Raw genomic sequence first — 21,369 nt, 5'->3', positions numbered from 1 at the left:
AGACCAAACCTGGAAATTGATATGTGTTCCCTTTTAAACCTGCCGCTTGTCAGAATGAATCACACCTGGAATTTGAAACTAGTCTACTCAGCTCTGAGGAAGGATCGTGTTCACTTGGGCTTTGTTAAATGAACTTAACCATTGGGCGGGATTCTCCGTTTCGGAGACTGACGGGTTGACTCTGACGCAGAATTTGTGGACTTTCACAACAGCAATACTGGGGTGGGGGGGGGGGGGGGGGGGGGGGGGGGGGGGGGGGGGAGGACGACACCAATATGACCCGTGGCTCTAAGTTCACAGTGGACTGATAGCGCCATGCGCAGCTGCGTGGCTGCCTTTCCGGCAGCGGCAATGGTGTTCCGGGCCCGTCCACCCCGACCCCACAGCCCACCTCCTGGCCACCCCCGCTACTCCCCCGGCCCTGGCAGAAGCCCCCCCCGGCCAGCGACGCACACTATGGCGATGTTGGAAACTTTCTGTACCCTCTCTCTCCCTCAGCAGCCACGACGCCGGTTTCACGATTTTTAAAAGCACAAGTGAACTGCGCCGTCGGGAACCCGGCCCATTGGAGGCGGAGCATCGCCGAGGCCCCCGGAGAATCGGTCAGGCCCGCTAATGATATGCAAATAGTGTTTACTGTATGTGTGTTCCAGAATGCATTGATACTGTGGTGTTGGGCGTTCTGACACACAGATGAGCCAACACGGTTGTATATGGTACAACGCTATTTTATTTAAACTTTCTATGTAATGTTTTGTCTTGATACTCTGCACGTGGGGATTCGCTGTTTGTGATCTTGTAACAGGTCTTGTCCGTGTCTTTGTCCCCAGACCTACTGTCCACTAGGTGTCGTGCTCGTGCTTTTATGTGGTTGCTGTCCTTGTGTGTGATTGGATGTGGTGTTGTGTGCTCTGATTTGTCTGTTGGTGTGTCCATCATGATGTGTGTGTTTGAATATCATGACAGATACCGCTATTGAGCTGGCGGAGAATTGCGATTTGGCGTCAAATTAGCACCCGCTGTGATTTTAGCGTCAGACCCTATTCTATGCCCAATCGCACTTCGCGATTTCGGCAGCAGACGCCGGAGAATCCCACCCATTGCAACATAAAACCTGTATAACACAATATGTAAAGGTATAGGGAAAATCTCCCTCATCCCAAATTTCCTCAGGGAGCTCTGGCAGACTCCTGCTGTAACACTGGCTGGAGTCCACAGCTACACACTGAGAAATGACAGGGACTTGGTTTATTGGGTTTTTGAGTTCCTCCACTCATTGTGTAAAAGGGAGAGAGTTATGGACGTCCCTTTCTAAGGCCAGTAATGTCAGGGGCAGTCCAAGGTGCAGACATTCCCAAGGGCAGATCGCTCTTCCCCAGCTTAACCAGGAGCTAGCCATGCTGTTGGAAAACCTGGTTGCCATTGTCACTCGAAACCAAGAGGGCTGAAGTTTATTGGATTCCAGGAGGATTGCAAGGAGTTTAAACAGGAACATATTCAATTTCCAGTATACTCTGTAGACTTGGCACATTGTAACAACAGCACTCATTAAATCTTTAATCTACATCCATTGCGCAAGTATCATTTCACAGGCCAAAGATACAAATTCCGTTGAAGTACACTCCATCCCCACCCCCAAGTTAACATTAAATTCAGGTCTGATGCTATTAAACACTTACTTATGACATTATGGCCTCAAAAATATTAATGAATAGAGTGTTCACAAAGGAATCTAAGCAATTTTTTAAAAGTACTTGGCCATTTCGTTGCTGACAAACCATAGTGTATAACAATTGCAACATCTCAACAACTGAACAGAATTATTTTAATAATACATAAACAAAGGGGTATCAGTTGATATTGCATTCCATACCTGGCGACCCTGGAAAACCTGGTGCTCCTTGTATTCCGTTGACGCCTGGATCACCTGGAGGACCTTGGAAACCAGGAGGGCCTGGGAATCCAACGCCTGGTGCACCCCTCTCACCTGGGGGACCCTTTCGGCCGGGACTGCCTGGAAGACCTCTAGATCCCGGATAATCTTGTACATTTTCACCCTGTGTAACATGAAGACCATGGTCAGATAGTGAAACCATAAGTTACTTCATTTAGGGTCACAGCCAGATTAGCTAGTGTCACATATCCTCCTCGTCACAAATTCAAGGCATGTAACATTAATTTTAAGATCAATGGAATGATCTCCCGCAAAGGCTTAGTGAATAAATACTACCTGCTGCATTTGTAGGCAGGAACCTGTGGTAGAACAGGAGTTGTCCCCTACAGTCCAGTATGCAGCTAGAAGAGACAAACTAGGAATCTTTCAAAGTTTGATCACTAGACTATGTTGAACTAGCTGTTCTCAGATACATTGATTGGAGGAGTATGATGGACTGTAGTGACCCTGGACTAAGGAAGAGAAAGCTATGCTGAATTTGCACTGCTCAATGACTCATGCTGGAAAGTCCAAGTGCACAGATATCAGGGGCAGATTTAATTGTTCATTCTTGCACACTATGAAATAACCTTTGCCCAGGCTCACGTTTGAAAAATGGCAGCTTAGGAAGACTCGAGGAGAAAGTGCAAACTCCACACAGACAGTCACCCGAAGCCAGAATCAAACGCGGGTCCCTAGAGCTGTGAGGCAGCAGTGCTACCCACTGGGCCACCGTGGCACTCCCGATACCTCCATGGTTGAGGGTGGTCATCCCATTGCTTGTGGGCAAAGGTCCTCCTTGTCGTGGGTGTTATAACCTGCCTACTTACCATTGGCTGGGGACTAATGACTATCCCACAATCCTGTGGGAGTATGAGCTTCCCCAATGAGGGGGGCGGAGAAACCACTAGTAAACTCCTAGTATAAATAAAGCTGGCCAGTTCAGGAACCAACAGGAAGGAGTATGTAGCAAGGGAAGTTACTGCTACTGTTATGTATATATGTTATGGTAAATAAATGTTATTACTTTGTATCCTTAAAACTCGTGCTGGATTCTTCGTGGCCCTTACAAAAGTGGGTGAGGGGGATATTTAATTCCAGCACTGGTCGCGGAACCCTTTGAAGATGGCACACTAATCTCTGTGGAGACGGCCTTGCTAGCTCTATCACACCCCTCTGTTAGAGTGACGCCGTGAACAACGTCCCCACATTTTCTGTACACTCAGTGCCAGGAAACCTGGGGCGTCATTCTCCGACACCCCGCCGGGTCGGAGAATCGCCGGGGGCTGGCGGGAATCCCGCCCCCGCCGGTTGCCGAAGTCTCCAGCACCGGAGATTTGGCGGGGGCGGGAATCGCGCCGCGCCGGTTGGCGGGCCCCCCCCGCTCGATTCTCCGGCCCGGATGGGCCGAAGTCCCGCCGATAAATTGCCTGTCCCGCCGGCGTGGATTAAACCACCTTTTTAACGGTGGGACAAGGCGGCGTGGGCGGGCTCTGGGGTCCTGGGGGGGGGGGGGGGGCGGGGCGATCTGACCCCGGGGGGTGCCCCCACGGTGGCCTGGCCTGCGATCGGGGCCCACCGATCCGCGGGCGGGCCTGTGCCGTGGGGGCACTCTTACCCTTCCGCCTCCGCCACCCTCCACTGCGCATGCGTGGGAAACTGTCAGCGGCCGCTGACGCTTCCGTGCATGCGCCGCCCGGGGATGTCATTTCCGCGCCAGCTGGCGGGGCAACAAAGGCCGTTTCCGCCAGCTGGCGGGGCGGAAATTCCTCCGGCGATGGCCTAGCCCCTCAATGTTGGGGCTCGGCCCCCAAAGATGCGGAGCATTCCGCACCTTTGGGGCGGCGCGATGCCCGTCTGATTGGCGCCGTTTTGGGCGCCAGTCGGCGGACATCGAGCCGTTTCGGGAGAATTTCACCCCTGGTCTGAAAACTTGGATGTGCAGTGCACCTGGATAGATACATGCCTGACACTGACAAAGTTTGGTAAAATTCTGCCTAATGTTTTTGAGTGTCAAAAGGATATAATTAGATTTTCTCTTGTGGAAGAATGTCATTGCTTTGCAATTGTGTGGTGCGAATGTTACTTGACACTTGTTGGTCCAAGCCTGAATACTGTGCAGGTCTTGCTGCACTTGGACATGGACTGCTTCAGTATGTGAGGATTCGCGAATGGTTTTGAAAGGTTTGCAATCATAAAAATGTTTACATTAACAGTGCAATGAAGTTACTGTGAAAAGCGCCCACATCCGGCGCTTGTTCGGAGGGAGAATTCTGAATGTCCAATTCACCGAACAAGCACGTCTTTTGTGACTTGTGAGAGGAAACTAGAGCACCCGGAGGAAACCCACACGGACACGGGGAGAACGCGCAGACTTCACACAGTGAACCAAGCCAGGAATGTGCTAGCCACTGTGCTGCCGTGCCGCTCTAAACATCCTCACTTATGTTGGAGGAAGGTTATTGATGAAACAGCAAAAGATGGTTGAACCTCAAACGACGCTGCCCTGAGAAACTAATGCAGCAATGTCCTGGACAAGATGACTTGTCTTAACCACCACGACCATCTTCCGTGGTGCTAGGTATGATTCCAAATAGTGGAGAGTTTTCACCCTGATTCCCATTGACTTCAATTTTGCGAGGGGGCAGAGTAATATGCCCAGGCAATGCCCCCTGGCTCAGACTGGCACTGCCCCAGCACAGATTGGTGCTGCCCCAACACAGGTTGGCAGTGCCAGCCTATGCCAGGGGCTTTGCTGGGACAGGCCCTCTCGGGAGTCCCATTTGGCGGAGGGTCCCACTATGTGTGGTGGGGTTGGGAGGTCTTGCCATAGAAGGGGGGTGAATTTAGCATTGAAGAGGATTGTGAGCATTTGCTCGCAAAAGGGAGAGTGCGAATGCAGGGGAGGAGAGAAGATAATCCTTAATAGTTGGAGGGGGTTGGGGAAGCCCCCAATTCCTTTGTGGTTGGGGAAAGGAGTCGCCTGATGCTTGTTTTGTTTTTAGAAAATATTTTATTGAGGCATTTATAATTTGAACATTTTAACATTCTAAATAACAGAGCAGTCCAGCACACGCATAAACCACCCAATAACATACCCAACTTCCCCCCGCCCTAACTCCTAGCTACCCATATATTAGATTCCCTGCCCGTTTTCTTCACTTCCTTGCCTCCCCTTTCTGCGCACCCCCCATTCCCCCCCCCCCCCCCCCCCCCCCCGGCTCTTCTGCTGACGGTCAGTTTTCCTGAAAGAATTCGATGAACGGCTGCCACCTCCAAGCGAACCCCTGTAATGAACCGCTGAAGGCGAACGTCCTGATGCTTGTTGTGGGGGTCCTCCATCTTCGTGGGGTGGGATTCAAGCTTAGTGCTGATCTTCAAGCCCTTTGAAGTCGGTGTGCCAATCTTTGTGGAGCCAGGCTTGGCGGCTCGATCAGGCCCGCTCTACCAGGCTGATGGCATAAACCACGCCCCCCCACCCCCCGCAATTCTTTTTGTCAAAGCGGCTGAAGATCTGGGGTGGGCTGGCGGGCAACACAAATGGCCATTGACCTTGACGGCACCGGAGATCAACTTTCCCCCAGAAAACATGCCTGGAGGAGGGGGTGCAGAAAATACCAGCCTCAGCTTCAATTTTATTGGCAGGACAGGTCAAGAAATCAGTGAGAATATGGCCTGACTCAGACAGAATTACCAATATAACTTATTTTCCATGAGGCTGTGTACCAATAGATATTAATATGTATATTTATATATCTATTAACCCACCAAAGTTCCTTCGATAGCACTTTCCAAACCCACCACCGCTACCATCTAGAAGAATGGGCAGCAGGCACGTCGGAACATCACCATCTGGAAGTTCCATTCCAAATCACTCATATGGGTGGCCCGGTAGCACAGTGGTTATCACTATTGCTTCATAGCGCCAGAGTCCCAGGTTCAATTCCCCCTTGGGTCACTGTCTGTGCAGAGTCTGCACGTTCACCCCGTGTCTGCATGGGTTTCCTCCGAGTGCTCCGGTTTCCTCCCACAAGTCCCAAAAGACGTGCTTGTTAGATGAATTGGACATTCTGAATTCTCCCACAGTGTACCCGAACAGCTGCCCGAGTGTGACGACGAGGGGATTTTCACAGTAACTTCATTGTAGTGTTAATGTAAGCCTACTTGTGACACTAATCAAGATTATTGTTATCATCCTGACTTGGAAATATATCACCGTTTCTTTACTGTCGCTGGGTCAAAATCCTGGAACTCCTTCCCTAACAGCACTGTGTGTTTACCTACACCACATGACTGCAGCAGTTCAAGAAGGCAGCTCATCACCACCTGCTCATCACGGTCAATTAGTGATGGGCAATAAATGCTGGCAATGCCCACATCCCATGAATGATATTGAAAAACTTGATAGATCAATAGCCCTTGGTAAAGTTCTATCACTGTCCTTCGCCCCCATGGCCACTAATATTGGGCTGTTTGGCACAGGGCTAAATCTCTGGCTTTGAAAGCAGACCAAGGCAGGCCAGCAGCACGGTTCAATTCCCGTTACAGCCTCCCCGAACAGGCACCGGAATGTGGCGACTAGGGGCTTTTCACAGTAACTTCATTTGAAGCCTACTTGTGACAATAAGCGATTTTCATTTCATATTAAAATGCACAGCATTACATGAGACATTAAACTCCAATGATACTTACAGGTCTTCCTGGAGATCCACCCAGACCTGGGAAGCCATCCCTTCCCGGTTTTCCTGGAGTGCCAGAAGGTCCCCTTGGCCCTGGATTGCCAGGATCTCCCTTTTGCCCTACAAAATAGAATTATTTTTTAAACGTCTAATACCTGTGGTCTTGAAATTATGCTGCAAACATTTAATACTTATCAGCGGAAGCAGTTGACCATGCACGATAACTGAGCTAAAGCCTCTGCCAAAATAGTGGCTTTTAAACAAGAAAAATTATTGCAGATGCTGAAAATGTGAAATAAAACCAGAAATTGATTGAAATATTAGGGCAGCACGGTGGAGCAGTGGTTAGCACTGCGGCCTCAATGCGCCGAGGTCCCAGGTTCGATCCTGGCTCTGGGTCACTGTCCGTGTGGAGTTTGCACATTCTCCCCGTGTTTGCGTGTGTTTCAACCTCACAACCCAAAGTTGTGCAGGGTAGGTGGATTGGCCACGCTAAATTGCCGCTTAATTGGAATTGCCCCTTAATAAATTGGGTACTCTAAATTTATATAAATAATAAATAAACTGAAATATTAAGTACGTCAGGCAGGGTCCATGTCGAGAGGAACATAGATAACCTTTCAGGTCAGTGTTGTTTTGCCAGAACTAGCTCTGTACTTGATTAAACCTTTACGTTGCATCATTAACCCTCGCCATTTAATCATTCGTGCCCTCTGCCCAATCAGACACTCTCTTCCCTGTGCCTTTTTCTCGTCTCTTTATTTGCTCAAAAACTTTGATTCTTCCTATTTATGAAACAACCTGAAATGTTACCTCTATTGATCGCTTCCCAGATGTGACCTCACCTGCTGAATATTTCCATCATTTTCTGTTTTTATTTCAAGCTCATCCAGAGTGAAATTTCGAACCCTTCTTAGTTTTTAAAATCTGGTGCCTTTTTTGTTTTTTCATTCAATTTTACAACATGACAGATCCAGCAACGGTACTTAAATACAACAGTTATTTTCTGAACACACCCAACTCAACTTAACCAGGTCCAGCCAAGTTACGTGCTCCGTCTCATCACAGTAACGACCGCTTTTGAAACTCAGATGCTGAATTGATGAACTGTTCCTTCAGGTAGCTGAACAATGAGATCCTCTGAAAGTTAGGCAGTCCCGTGTGACCAAACAGAACTCACCTGATAGGGTACCAAATGGCCTGAGGTGACAGGGAAGAACAGAGTGGAAAAAGGGTGCATGAATTCCTAAGAGAAGAGGTAACTTTAGGATTGGTATAAGGAAGCACTTCTTCATACAAAAAGCAATAAAGGCATGGAACAGTTAGCATTGTGAAGACAAGGGCTGGAATTCTCCAGCTGTTGGGATTCTCTTTTCCCGCTGGCCCGAGCACCCCCGCCCATGGCTTTCCCTACGGCGTGCGGTGGCATCAATGGGGAATCTCGCCATCAGCGAACAACCCGCCACCGAGAAACACGTGGCTGGGGCAGGGGAGAATCCCGCCCAAAGGTCCTGATATTACTCAGAAGACGTGTCAACGCTGTGGTGGTGCCGATATTAGGGTGCCTCTGGACATTAAACCCGAGGTGTGTCGAGTAGTCCTCTTCGTTCGTTGTGATGTTGTGGTTCCTGATGACAAATGCAAGTGTTTTGATTGCCGACGCGGGCAGAATTGGGTTTCTTTGTAATCAATCAGCGCACCATCATAGAATTTACAGTGCAGAAGGAGGCCATTCAGCCCATCGAGTCTACACCAGCCCTTGGAAAGAGCACCCCATCCAAGCCCACACGTCCACCCTATCCCCGTATCCCAGTAACCCCACCCCACCTTTTTGGACACTAAGGGCAATTCAGCATGGCCAATCCACCTAACCTGCACATCTTTGGACTGCGGGTGGAAACTGGAGCACACGGAGGAAATCCACGCAGACACAGGCAGAACGTGCAGACTTTACACAGACAGTGACCCAGGCGGGAATCGAACCTGGGACCCTGGAGCTGTGAAGCAATTGTGCTAACCACTTTGCTGCCCCTACATTGGCAGCACTTTCCCTATTTTTCCAGAGACTCATATGGCCATCCACAACTTCTCACTTGCACAGTGAGCGGACACCCAAGCGAAGCCAGTTTTCAAAGCTGCAGTTGTTTGAGAGTTCGCATTTTCTCTGGAACTGTCTGATTTTAAAAAATGACTCATGTCCCTCGAGGTTTTGTGTGGAGATGCGTGGTACACCATGGAACAGAGCTTTCAGATTGTTGGTCTCTGCTGAGTTGAATTGGGTTGTCAGAAGCAGAATTTCAATAAATCCTAGCAAAGGGAGTGGCATGTTCCTGAGGGAGGCTGCCCAATTTTCCACCATGCGCTGCATCAACAGTATGTCTAGACAGAAGAATAAAGAATCTTGCCCCAGAGAGTAACTAATAAACATCAAATCCAAATAATAAATTGGATACAATGGAAATCTGAACCTTGTGTGCCAGGTTTCGGAATGGGATTTTGCGAAAAGATGGTCAAGTTTTATTCATACCCTTTGCCGATGTAACTGATGAGTCTCCCCTGTGACCTTTTGCACCTCTTCCTCCTGCTGCGCCTCGGTGACCCTAAAAGTCAAAATGAAAGGTCAGCATTCCCCATCTACAGTCAGTCAACTTTCGTGTCACACTGAAGATACAGTGAGAGTCTACCCCAACGTGTTCTCTAGCTGACTGGTGGGTTCCCAGATACACATGTGAAAATACTGTGCATACAGTTTAATATTCTCCATTGATTACAGACTAACTCAAAGAGAAATAAATTCACTGGAGGCTTTCGCTTTCACTTTTCAGAAATTCTCTCTGCTTGCCCTCATACTCTGCAGGCTGTTAACTTCAGGGCTTACTTCAACAATAAGGACCTGTCGCATTCACCATGTCACATATTCCTGCTCCCTGCCCTAAAACTGTTCAGAAGCTAAAAAAAAACATTACTTAATTTGAGTATGTAGCTTTACAAGTGATGACACTGGAGTCTTAAGAGCAATGATGCTGATTTTTAATGATAAGTGGCATTTGTTAATCCAGTTCTGGAATGAGAAGTTTCGAAGAGGTGTTCAACATAGTCAAAGAGTCCATTAGTGTTTTCTCCACCACAACAGCAACAGAGGTTTCTTTGTTGGGAGTATTGAGCAGAGATGAATCTAATCCGGAAAGAGGATCGGGTCTTCTGATTAAAAAGCTTTAGGGCCTTATCAAATCATGGGTGAGAAGGCTAAGAAGAAAGGTTAGATCATGCTGCACTATATCCTGATCTCCATTCATTTATTGGGCAATTCAAGGGCAGTATATTTGACAGCCTTGCCCCATTACCCTGAACTTTACTATGCACTCGCTCTGCCAAAATGGCAGCATACATTTTCTACTGGAGATACAGCCCGCGACGTTCCGTTCCCGTTCGCATTGGGCTGGTTCAGCGACGGGAGCTGAAAAGATTGCAAGAAGTGTATAAAGTTGGGTTTCACGTCGGAGTATAAGCTTGCCGCGATTGCCCCCTACCCCCGTCAGTGACGGGCCACAATTCCCAACGTTCAACTCAGAGTACATCATTCTCGTACATTTACATATCATTCGGAGAGCTGTACGCCAGAATCGTTCCCTCGTCCCATCCCGTCAAGAGCTCCAGTCATGACGACGTGATGACAGAGGGGCGCGAAGCCCGACTGGTCTCGGAAGGCGTGCACCTGGAGAGCAGACCTTCCAGGGGGACGGTTCAGCTGAGTGCAGCGCTCTGGGGGAAGAGGATCATGCCCGCGTACTGCCACAACAGGATACCCTGGCACCTGGCCAGCCCTATATAGGCACTATCCTACACTGCTTGATGCCTGGGTAATGTCAGGGGGTCTGTTGGGGTGGTGTATTTGGATGAACTGATTTGTTCATTGTGCACTTGGACAGCATTTCAAAATGGTGACCAAATCATCAAGTGTCTAAGTCGATGGCAGGGTGGGCTAATGAGAGGTCTATACGCCAGCGACACATCATGGGACCCGTGACTTGAAGTATTTTTTCAAAGTTCCGCACTATCTGGCGGAAAAGCCGCCATTGCTGCTGCGGCTCCAACGCTGCTTTTCCTGCCCGACATCGGCCTGTGCCGATATTGGGGAAATTCACGGCCGTGGTGAGTACATTCTAGCCTTTTGATTTTATCTTTCTTTCTTATAACTCACTTTGACAGCCAATCAGTTCCAGCGATGATAATTAATTCATAGAATCATATAATTTACAGTGCAGAAGGAGGCCATTCATCCTATTGAGTCTGCACCGGCCCTTAGAAAGAGCACTCGACCAAACCCACACCTCCACCCTATCTCCGTAACCCAGTCACAATTGTCATGGTTACTTTACTAAGGACAGGCCCCGTTTAAAATAACAAGATTCAGCCAAGTTGCTTGCTCCTTTTTAATAGCAGTGACAAGCATATTTTAAAAATTCAGTAATAGCGATTCACGAACTGTTCATTCACCGAACTTGACAATGAGATCCTGTGATGGTTCGATGATGTGATATCGAGCCAGGCTGATCAAAAATGTTCTGGGTTTCATCCCTGATCTAAACCGACGCAGCAGGTCTCATCTGGGTAACAGGTTAGGGGACTTACAACTGACCCTGACAGAGCAGTACAGAATGGGACAAGGGTACACAACCTTCAAATAAAGGAGGTAACTTTGTTGGGTTGTTACCAGAGGATCTCCTTTTTAAAGGATAGTTTCATTGCGTGGAATGGATGGTCTTATGGAGGCTAAATAAAGCCTACCTGGAAAACACAGATGACACTTCGGCTGTGAACTGGTGAAGGAGATTCTCTCTGCCTTTGGGAGAATAAGGAAACCCAGGAGAGGCCATGATGGACTCCATCGCTTATTTTTGTTCTGTGCTTTCTCATGTTTTTTTTAATGGAATGATCTGTGGTAAACCACTGTGTTCTTATATTAAGGGTTGTACGGTAGAACCTGCACTACAGGTTCTCCTGGGCCCCTGCGTGCTAGCTCCGCCCAGGAGCCGGGTTATAAATATGCGTGGCCTTCAGCTCGCAGCCATTTCGTCAGCTGCTGTAGGAGACCACACTTCAGATACTAATAAAGCCTCAGTTTGAATTCAACTTCGTCTCCTGCCAAATTGATCGTGCCTCAATTTATTAGTATCTGATTCAGAAGATGGACCTCCGGATTAAACCAGATCGACTGCAGCTGGATCCACAAGCAAGCGACGCCAGAAAGGACTTCCAGCACTGGCTAGCTTGTTTTGAAGCGAATATCAACGCGGCACTGACCCCTGTTCCAGAGGCTCAGAAGATTCAAATCTTGTACTCCAGACTCAGCTCTAAAGTCTTCCCGCTGATCCAGGATGCGCCCAATTACGCTGATGCTATGACTCGACTCAAAGAAAATTATGAGCAGAAGACGAACACGCTCTTCGCCATACGCGCGCTCGCAACGCGTACTCAACTACCTGGTAAGTCAATCGAGGACTTCTGGAGGGCCCTGATCCCACTAGTTCGGGACTGTGACTGCCAGGACGTTACAGCTAAGGAGCACTCAGATCTCCTTATGAGGGACGCTTTTGTAACTGGGATTGGGTCCGATGTTATCAGGCTGCGGCTCCGAGAAGGGACCACGCGCGACCTCGCAGAGACTAAAACACTAGCGCTTTCCATGACGGTCGCCCTGCGCAATGTACAGTCCTACGCCCCCAACCGCGTGGCCCAGTCCTCCTACGCTTCATGGGCCCCACAGGCAGCCACCCCAGCGGGGGCACTATCCACCCAGTACGCCTGCGCTACGCACCAGCCAGTGATCTCTGGGGGGCCCCGATGCTATTTTTGTGGCCAACAAAGACACCCCCGCCAACGCTGCCCGGCCCGAGCTGCCCTTTGTAAGGCCTGCGGGAAGAAGGGCCACTACGCAGCGGTGTGCCAGGCCCACTCAGCGGCAGCCCCCCCCCCCCCCCCCCCCCCCCGATCACGGACAATGGGCGCCGCTATCCTCCCCTCCTCCCCAGGCCATGTGTGAGCAATGGGCGCCGCCATCTTCTACCCCGCACAACACGCACGTTTCATGGGCGCTGCCATCTTGCTCCACCCCCGCAACGTGTGTTCCATGGGCACCACCATTTTGTGACCCCAGGACCTCCGGGTGCCGCCATCCTGTCCACCCCGCTGCACATGGATACCAACGGCGTTTCAGGACCCCGACGCAGCGGCCGCCTCACTACCCGACGATCAACCACGACTCACATCCATGGTAATCGATCAGTCCAGACCACACACTCTGACCAACGCATCCACCAGCGGGAAAGTCAACGGCCACGTGACCTCCTGCCTACTGGACTCCGGGAGCACCGAGAGCTTTGTGCATCCAAATACGGTAAGGCGCTGCTCCCTTAAGGTACACCCTACCAATCAAAGTATCTCCCTGGCCTCCGGATCCCATCACGTAGCGATCCGGGTGTACTGCACGGTCACGCGCACAGTCCAAGGCGATGAGTTCCACGGTTTTCGCCTCTACGTCCTCCCTAACCTCTGCGCTGCACTTATCCTTGGCCTGGATTTTCAGTGCAACCTCCACAGCCTGACCCTTAAATTCGGTGGACCCTTACCACCCCTCACTGTGTGCGGGCTCGCGACCCTAAAGGTCAATCCTCCTTCCCTCTTTGCCAATCTAAATCCAGATTGCAAACCCGTCGCCACCAGGAGCAGACGGTACAGCACCCAGGTTAAGGCCTTCATCAGGTGCGAGGTCCAGCGGTTGCTTCGGGAGGGAGTCATCGAGGCCAGCAACAGCCCCTGGAGAGCTCAAGTGGTGGTGGTTATGTCTGGGGAGTAAAACCGAATGGTCATGGACTACAGCCAGACCATCAACAGGTACACGCAGCTCGACACGTACCCCCTCCCACGCATATCTGACATGGTTAACCAGATTGCACAGTACCGGGTCTTCTCAACGGTGGACCTGAAATCCGCCTACCACCAGCTCCCCATCCGTAAATCGGACAGGCCATACACCGCCTTCGAGGCAGAAGGCCGGCTATATCACTTCCTTAGGGTCCCCTTCGGCGTCACCAATGGGGCTTCCGTCTTCCAAAGAGAGATGGACCGAATGGTCGACCGGTACAGCTTGCGGGCCACGTTTCCGTACCTAGACAATGTGACTATCTGCGGCAATGATTAGCAGGACCACGACGCCAACCTCGCTAAATTTCTCCGCACCGCCACACTCCTCAACCTCTCGTATAACAAGGAGAAGTGTGTGTTCTGTACAAATCGCTTAGCCATCCTCGGCTACGTGGTCCAGAACGGAGTTTTGGGGCCCGATCCCGACCGCATGCGCCCCCTCATGGAGCTTCCCTCCCCCACTGCCCCAAGGCCCTCAAACGCTGCCTGTGGTTTTTCTCGTATTACGCTCAGTGGGTCCCAAACTATGCGGACAAGGCCCACCCACTCATACAGTCCACTCATTTCCCCCTGACGGCTTTCGCCCGGATCAGATCTGATATTGCCAAAGCTGGAATGCACTCTGTAGACGAAACACTTCCTTTCCAAGTAGAAAGTGATGCATCGGACGTCGCCCTTGCCGCCACCCTCAACCAGGCAGGCAGGCCGGTGGCATTCTTTTCCCGCACCCTCCATGCCTCCGAAATTCGGCACTCATCCGTCGAAAAGGAGGCCCAGGCTATCGTTGAGGCTGTGCGACATTGGAGGCATTACCTGGCCGGCAGGAGATTCACTCTCCTCACTGACCAACGGTCGGTTGCCTTCATGTTCAACAACACATCGCGGGGTAAGATCAAAAATGACAAAATCTTGCGGTGGAGAATCGAGCTCTCCACCTATATCTACGAGATTAAGTATCGCCCTGGCAAACTCACCGAGCCCCCAGCCGCCCTATCCCGAGGTACATGTGCCAGCGCACAGGTAGACCGACTCCGGGCCCTGCACGACAGCCTTTGTCACCCAGGGGTCACTCGGTTTTACCCCTTCATTAAGGCACAAAATTTGCCCTACTCCGTCGAGGAAGTAAGGACGATCACCAAGGACTCCCAGGTCTGTGCGGCGTGCAAACCGCACTTCTACCGGCCGGACCGCGTGCACCTGGTGAATGCCTCCCGCCCCTTTGAACGCCTTAGCGTGGATTTCAAAGGCCCCCTCCCCTCCTCCGATCGATACACGTATTTCCTCAGTGTGATCGATGAATACTCCCGGTTTCCCTTCGCCATCCCATGCCCCGACATGACATCTGCCACCGTCATTAAAGCCCTTAATTCTATCTTCACTCTGTTCGGCTTCCCCACCTACATCCACAGTGACAGGGGCTCTTCATTCATGAGTGATGAGCTGCGTCAGTTCCTGCTCAGCAGGGGTATCGCCTCCAGCAGAACGACAAGCTACAATCCCCGGGGAAATGGACAGGTAGAAAGGGAGAATGGGACGGTATGGAGGGCCGTCCAGCTGGCCCTACGGTCCAGAAATCTCCCGGCCTCCCGCTGGCAAGAGGTCCTCCCTGATGCACTACATTCCATTCGCTCATTACTTGGCACTGCTACTAACAGTACACCACGTGAACCTCTTTTTGCCTTCCCCAGGAAGTCCACATCCGGGGTATCACCCACAACTTGGCTCACAGCTCCGGGAACCGCGTTTCTCTGTAAACATGTGCGGCTCCACAAGGCGGATCCGTTGGTGGAAAGGGTGCACCTGCTCCACGCAAACCCACAGTACGCCTATGTGGCGTTCCCCGACGGCCGCCAGGATACCGTCTCCCTCAGAGACCTGGCACCAGCAGGTTCCACACCCGCACCACCCCCGTCGCCCCCCCTCCCCTCCCCCGCCGCCCCCATCACCCCCGCCCCCCCCCCCATGTCTGTCCGTTCTCCCCCTGCCCACCCCCGTTGATGAAGAGGATTTTGGCACGCTCCCGGAGTCAACATCGGCCACGAGAGCGCCAACATCGCCGGCTCCACTTCATCGATCCCAGAGGACGATCAAGGCGCCGGACCGGCTGTATATTAAGTGTTATACGGTAGAACCTGCACTACAGGTTCACCTGGGCCCCTGCATGCTAGCTCCGCCCAGGACCCGTGTTATAAATATGCGTGGCCTCCAGCTCGCAGCCATTTCGTCAGCTGCTGTGGGAGGCCACACATCAGACACTAATAAAGCCTCAGTTTGGATTCAACTTCGTCTCCTGCCAAATTGATCGTGCCTCATGATCGTTGCAACAAAAACCCACAACCAGAAAAACGTAACAGGAAACTACTTACTGAAGGACCTTGTCGCCCTGGGGGACCTGGTGGTCCTGGATTTCCGCATTGGCCTTTACCACTATTGAAACCAGGCGTTCCTGGTTTGCCAGGAGGACCAGGAGGGCCTTGGAATCCATTCCCAGTAATCACCCCATTGCAGGCACAGTCCCCTGGCTCACCTGACAAAAGGAAACACAATCATGCAAATTAGGTCTTATAAGAAGCGACTATTGAAATCATGGGTAATTACAGCAAAATGGAAATCTTAGGTCTCATTCTAGGATTTAGGCCCTAAATGAAGGTGGGATTTTTATCGCAGCTCTGGACAGTTCCAATGGAAAGCCGCAAAGAGATGTGAAGGCTGGAGTTGCGACATTTACTGTATCGTAACAATGATGATGAGCAGCTGAAAGAGGGCCAATTGCAAGGCCAAGCCCTCACATAACGTTGCAGCAATAGGCACACATCAGCAGGTAAACATGTAAAAAAGTCTTGTGACACACTTCTTCCAAGGGCTGTATATGTCAAACCACGACAAAATGGTTGCGCACCCAGACAAGGCTGCAGGGTCGGCTTTGGCAGTTATCTTGTTCGCTGAGAAACTGTGACATTGGATGGAATTTACTGCCCTCTCTTGAGGTGGGTTTGGAGGCGAGGGGGCATTTAATCGGGGGAGAGGATCCCAGGTGGGGTCCTGCCCACATTCCCGCCTCTGCCCAGTAAAGTCCGGGATGGCATGGCACATGGATGGCCATCCCGTTTAGAAACCAATTATTGCCCATTTTGCCACCACTAGTATTAAACCAGCAGTGGACGGGTAACCCATCATGTAAACCCTGTAGGGGGGTGGCATGTTGGAGCAGTGGCTAGCTCTGCTGCCTCGCGGCACCGAGGACCTGGGTTCGATCCCCGCCCCAGGTCACTGACCGTGTGTTTTCACATTCTCCTCGGGTCTGCATGGGCCTCACCCCTACAACCCAAAATATGTGCAGGACAGGTGAATTAGCCATGCCAAATTGCCCCTTAATTGGAAAGAAAATGCAAATCCTGTCGTGTTCATCTGCAAGTTCCTGGGCAGGATCTCTCATTGTCGGTACTCAGTCCCACTGAGAGCCACCACCCGTTGCTTCTTGTGACTCCCCTGCCACCCAAGCTAGTGACCCCTTGTCCCAGGATCCCCATCCTGCCCTCACTTGCCTGTGGCCTGGAGTCCCTCACGGGTGCTGTGCTGATAGTGGTGCATCGTCCCAACACCCACCATGAAATGAAAATGAAATGAAAATCGCTTATTGTCACAAGTAGACTTCAAATGAAGTTACTGTGAAAAGCCCCTAGTCGCCACATCCTGGCGCCTGTTCGGGGAGGCTGTTACGGGAATTGCTCCCCTGGTGTTGCTGATGGCATTGAGGAGCTGCCAGCTCTCGGGGGGGGGGGGGGGGGGGACTTCTACCTTGAGGGTCCTTGGTCCTGGGGAAGACCAATCAGTGTTGATTTAAGTTCCTGGCAGGCACTTAATATGTTGCACCTTCCCCAATGGAGGTGAGGCGGAACTCCTGCTGGTCCTTGAGCGGTTGGTTGAGACCCCCGTGGCCTGAATTGAATTTCACTCATTGTGTAGCGATGTCACGCACAGGCCATGCTTAATAATATAATAACATAATAATCGCTTATAGGGTTCAATGAAGTTACTGTGAAAAGCCCCTAGTCGCCACATTCTGGCGCCTGTTCGGGGAGGCCAGTACGGGAATGGAACCCACGCTGCTGGCATTGTTCTGCATTACAAGCCAGCTGTTTAGCCCACTGTGCTAAACCAGCCCGTGCTTCACCATGCACGAGACGGCGGCTTGATCTTTAACCAGCTGATACCACCAGAGATACTTCCAGATTCATATTTCACCATTTGCCGTGGTGCGATTGGAACCCGGGTCTCCACAGCATTATCCTGGGTCTCTGGACTACTAGCCCAGTGACAATACCACCATGACACCACCTCCCGCTGACTGCATGCAAATGGGCTCCATTACAACTGTGAGTGCACTTCTGAAGTGCTCGGCTGTGGAAGCTGCCTTGGACTATGAGAATGTGTAAAAGGTATTGGGAGAAAGTCTAAATCACTGAAAAAAACAAATGAACCCAAAGGGAAGGAGGGTCCAATCCATTGACTCACCTTTAACTCCTTTACGTCCTCGGAATCCTGGTGGTCCAGTAGGTCCAGGCAATCCTGGGGGTCCAAATACGCCATTGGGTCCTGGCCCAAAATCCCCTTGAAAAAAAAACATCAAGTATAGTATTGCACCTCGAGCAGAGGGAAATGAAGAGGAGCTTTGTTTTACAGTTTCTTGCTATCTTATTGTTTTAATTTAAAACGTTAATGCTATAAAATTGCGGTTAATGATCAAAATGTGATAACAAGGGCAAGATGCAAAATCACAGGTGTTTTCATCTGTGCAGCAGCCCAGACGGTATTGCACAGGTCGCTCACAAGATGTCCACTTTAAGATACTGCACATACGCACAAAAATATTTAAAGGTGCCACGCATGCAAATGAACAGGCCACAGACAACAAAAATAATTTCAAGAGGACAGTGGTTGAATCTGTCACCTATATTGCCACTTCATTACAGGGCTGGGGGAGAGTTTTCAATCTGAGACTTGAAACTTCATATGCCCATTCTAGGCAAGAAATCCCACAGCGCTCTCTGAAGGAGAGGAGGTTGTCTTCCCTCTGGTGACCTGGCTGATATTTAATTATTCCTCGTCTGGTACCACTACATTATCTGGTCATTATTCTCGTTACAGTTTGTGGGATCTTGCTGTGCATAAACTGGCTGTCGCTTTTCCAACAGCACAGCGGTGACTAGACTTCAAACAAACTTAGTTTGTTGCAAAGCGCTTGGGCCCATCCCGATGATGTGAGAATTGTGATAGAAATGCACGTTCCTTTACTTCTTTAGTTGTGAGCTTTTCCATAGTAAAACATTTCCGAGCCCTGTGCATTGTTCAGTAACTTTGCCCACAAACTGCCTCACCAAAATGAATGAGACTTGCCCTTGCAGCAGAGGCAGTTGCTCTTTGCTGTTTGACATGCTCCTTAAACCATCTGACCTGTCCAATAGATGGCAAGGGTATAAATACATGCTCACTTTATAAACTATCTTGGAGTCCAAGTCGTTAGGCATATGTGAACTCGTTTCCCACATTTACATGAGACACACGTTTTGTGATTGGGTCAACAAAGTCAGAGATTTTATTAAAAGTTAAAGATGGATTGTATAAGGAAGCAAATTCCTTCTTGGTAATATTGCCAGAGTCATTATTCAGAACAATATTTCTAGCCAGTTGATGGCTTTGTGATTCCCATTAGTCACACAGGCCTGTCACAGGCTAGAAATCAAATTTGTTGGACGAACATTGAGAAGAATACAACACAAAGGACTTCCAGTGGCGGCATGTGCGAGAAGGTAACACATAAGGTAACACCTGCCAGCGTCCTTGTGTTTTTGGACTTTATTGCCCGATTCCCGGGGGAATTTGGTGGAAAAACCCGCCCCATCCATTTGTATAAGGCATTGTCGATGAAAGTATGTTGAATGTTACAAAAAAGGCTGCCGGAAAGATGAGTACGAGTGGTAGTTCTTCGACGGAGCCAGAGAGAATGGAAAGCTCATTGGGAGGGAAGATGGCAGAGATGACCTCGGCGGGCGTGGCCACTCCTATCACAGTGGAAACGCTGACTGGGCACAGGAATTCGAAAAACAACTTGAGAAACATTTTGAAAGGCAAGGAACGGAGATGATGGAGACCCTCAAAAGGTCTATCGAGGAGACGCTTGGTAGCTATGGGAGATGTTGAGAAAAACTTTGGAGGCCATGAAAGAGCGTGGCGAAGTGCGGAAGGATGTCGAGGGATCTTGTCACGGCGCACAGTCAAATTGCCTCATTGGAAGCCTAGATGCTGTTGGTGGAGGAGAGAAACACGAGACTGAAGGTGAAAGCTCGAGGACCTGGAGAACAGGTCGAGGAGACATAACCTCAGGATCGTGGGACAGAGCGAGCGCGAAGGCATGCACCCATTAACAGTTAGGTCTTAGATAGTGAACGGGGATGAGGTGGGGAGAGGGGTTGCAGCCTGTTGTCCCTGTTTAGATAGGTTTTGAAGAGCCTAGCGTATTTGTTTGGTGGGGGGGGAGGGGGTTGGTGAAGAGGCAGTATTACTCTTTGGTAGGTAGTTTGCAGGTTTTTAGTTGGAGGGAGGGGAAGGGCAGAGTGGTGACAGTGAACAGGGGCACGATCTAATCGAATGGGAACAGAGTCCCGTAAGCAGTGTGTTTAGCCGGCTGTGTCCCGGCACTCGCAGCGCTGAGAAACACCAAGCTATCTACCGGGACGCTTGTTCTATTTGGGGCCTCAGCCAGAAATGTCCCGTCGAGGCTGCATTTAGTCCCATCTCCTGCACTGAGGAGTTCCGCTTGCCAGAACGCTTCAATGCAGGAGGTGTCCCGATCTCTCGACCCTCTGCTGCAGCCCCTCCAATCCCCTGGGAGCCCCCCAGGGTACCATTACGTCTGCTCCCCGTTTGTGGAGACCAGCACTGAACGGCGCTCACCCAAGATCTCCAAGGCGAAGGGGTAAGATCACAACACCTTGGAAAACATGTCAGAGTGAGACTAGCTGTCTCACTCTAATATACAAATTTGCAAAGTAGAGCACTCGCCCACCATGTGTGGATTCAGACATCTGGAAATTTGCAGCTTTGCGAAACGGATTTTCCTGACATTTCCCATGGCACCTCCAACATCTCTAAAGGAGGGCACTTTCGCTTGCAGGGTCGGAGGAAGGTGTTTTTTATGGATGGATTTTGTCAGAAGATTCGGTATCAGAGGAGGGCGTTAAGGCTAAGTGAGAGGAGGAGTTAGGGCCCATATTGGATGATAAGGTGTGGAGTGAGGCCCTTCAAAAGTTCACGACCTCGCTCATGAGGCTTGGTTTGATCCAACTTCAGGTAGTTTTCAGGGCACACCTGACGAAGCCCAGAATGAGTCGCTTCTTTATAGGGGTGGAGGGCAGGTGCGAGATCTATTCAGGAGGTCTGGCTAACCACTCGCACATGTCCCGGTCTTGTCCCAGGTTTGTGGGGTTCTGAGTCTCCTTCTTTAGCACCATGTCGCCTATTCTGAAGATTGAGTTGTCCTTTAGTGCCTATACTTGGGGGCGTCAGACTCGCCGGAGCTGCAGACTGGCATGGGGGCCGACGTCCTGACCATCACCTCGCTGATTGCCCGGAGGCGAGTACTGCTGGGGCGGAGAACTCCATCTCCGCCCAGTGCCTGGGTGTGGCTGGGGGTCTGATGGAGTTATCATCCCTCGAGAAAGTTAAATACACCGTGAGCGAAGCAACCGAGGTGTTCTATCGGAGAATTCAGCCTTTTATTGTTTATTTCAAGGAATTGGTCACATTTTGTTTTTAAGAGGGAAGGGGGAATGG

General features: G+C 50.5%; 1 protein-coding gene across 2 annotated transcripts in view; it reads right to left on the bottom strand.

Annotated features, from left to right (window-relative positions):
• The window catches only part of LOC140406654 (uncharacterized), a 98,712-nt gene that overhangs the window by 50,326 nt on the left and 27,017 nt on the right, over window positions 1-21,369 (bottom strand). For both annotated transcript variants that reach the window (XM_072494657.1, XM_072494658.1), the window contains exons 9-13: window positions 18,052-18,147; window positions 15,903-16,063; window positions 9,140-9,212; window positions 6,626-6,732; window positions 1,874-2,057 (exon numbers count right to left, since the gene is read on the bottom strand). In XM_072494657.1, the coding sequence (XP_072350758.1) occupies window positions 1,874-2,057; window positions 6,626-6,732; window positions 9,140-9,212; window positions 15,903-16,063; window positions 18,052-18,147 (621 nt within the window). The remainder of the gene's footprint in view (window positions 1-1,873; window positions 2,058-6,625; window positions 6,733-9,139; window positions 9,213-15,902; window positions 16,064-18,051; window positions 18,148-21,369) is intronic.

This window comes from Scyliorhinus torazame, unplaced genomic scaffold (genome assembly GCF_047496885.1).
Source record: "Scyliorhinus torazame isolate Kashiwa2021f unplaced genomic scaffold, sScyTor2.1 scaffold_770, whole genome shotgun sequence".
Taxonomy (NCBI): Eukaryota; Metazoa; Chordata; class Chondrichthyes; order Carcharhiniformes; family Scyliorhinidae; genus Scyliorhinus; species Scyliorhinus torazame.
Note: the sequence above shows the minus strand (reverse complement) of the source record. Positions and strands in the feature narration are given on the sequence as shown.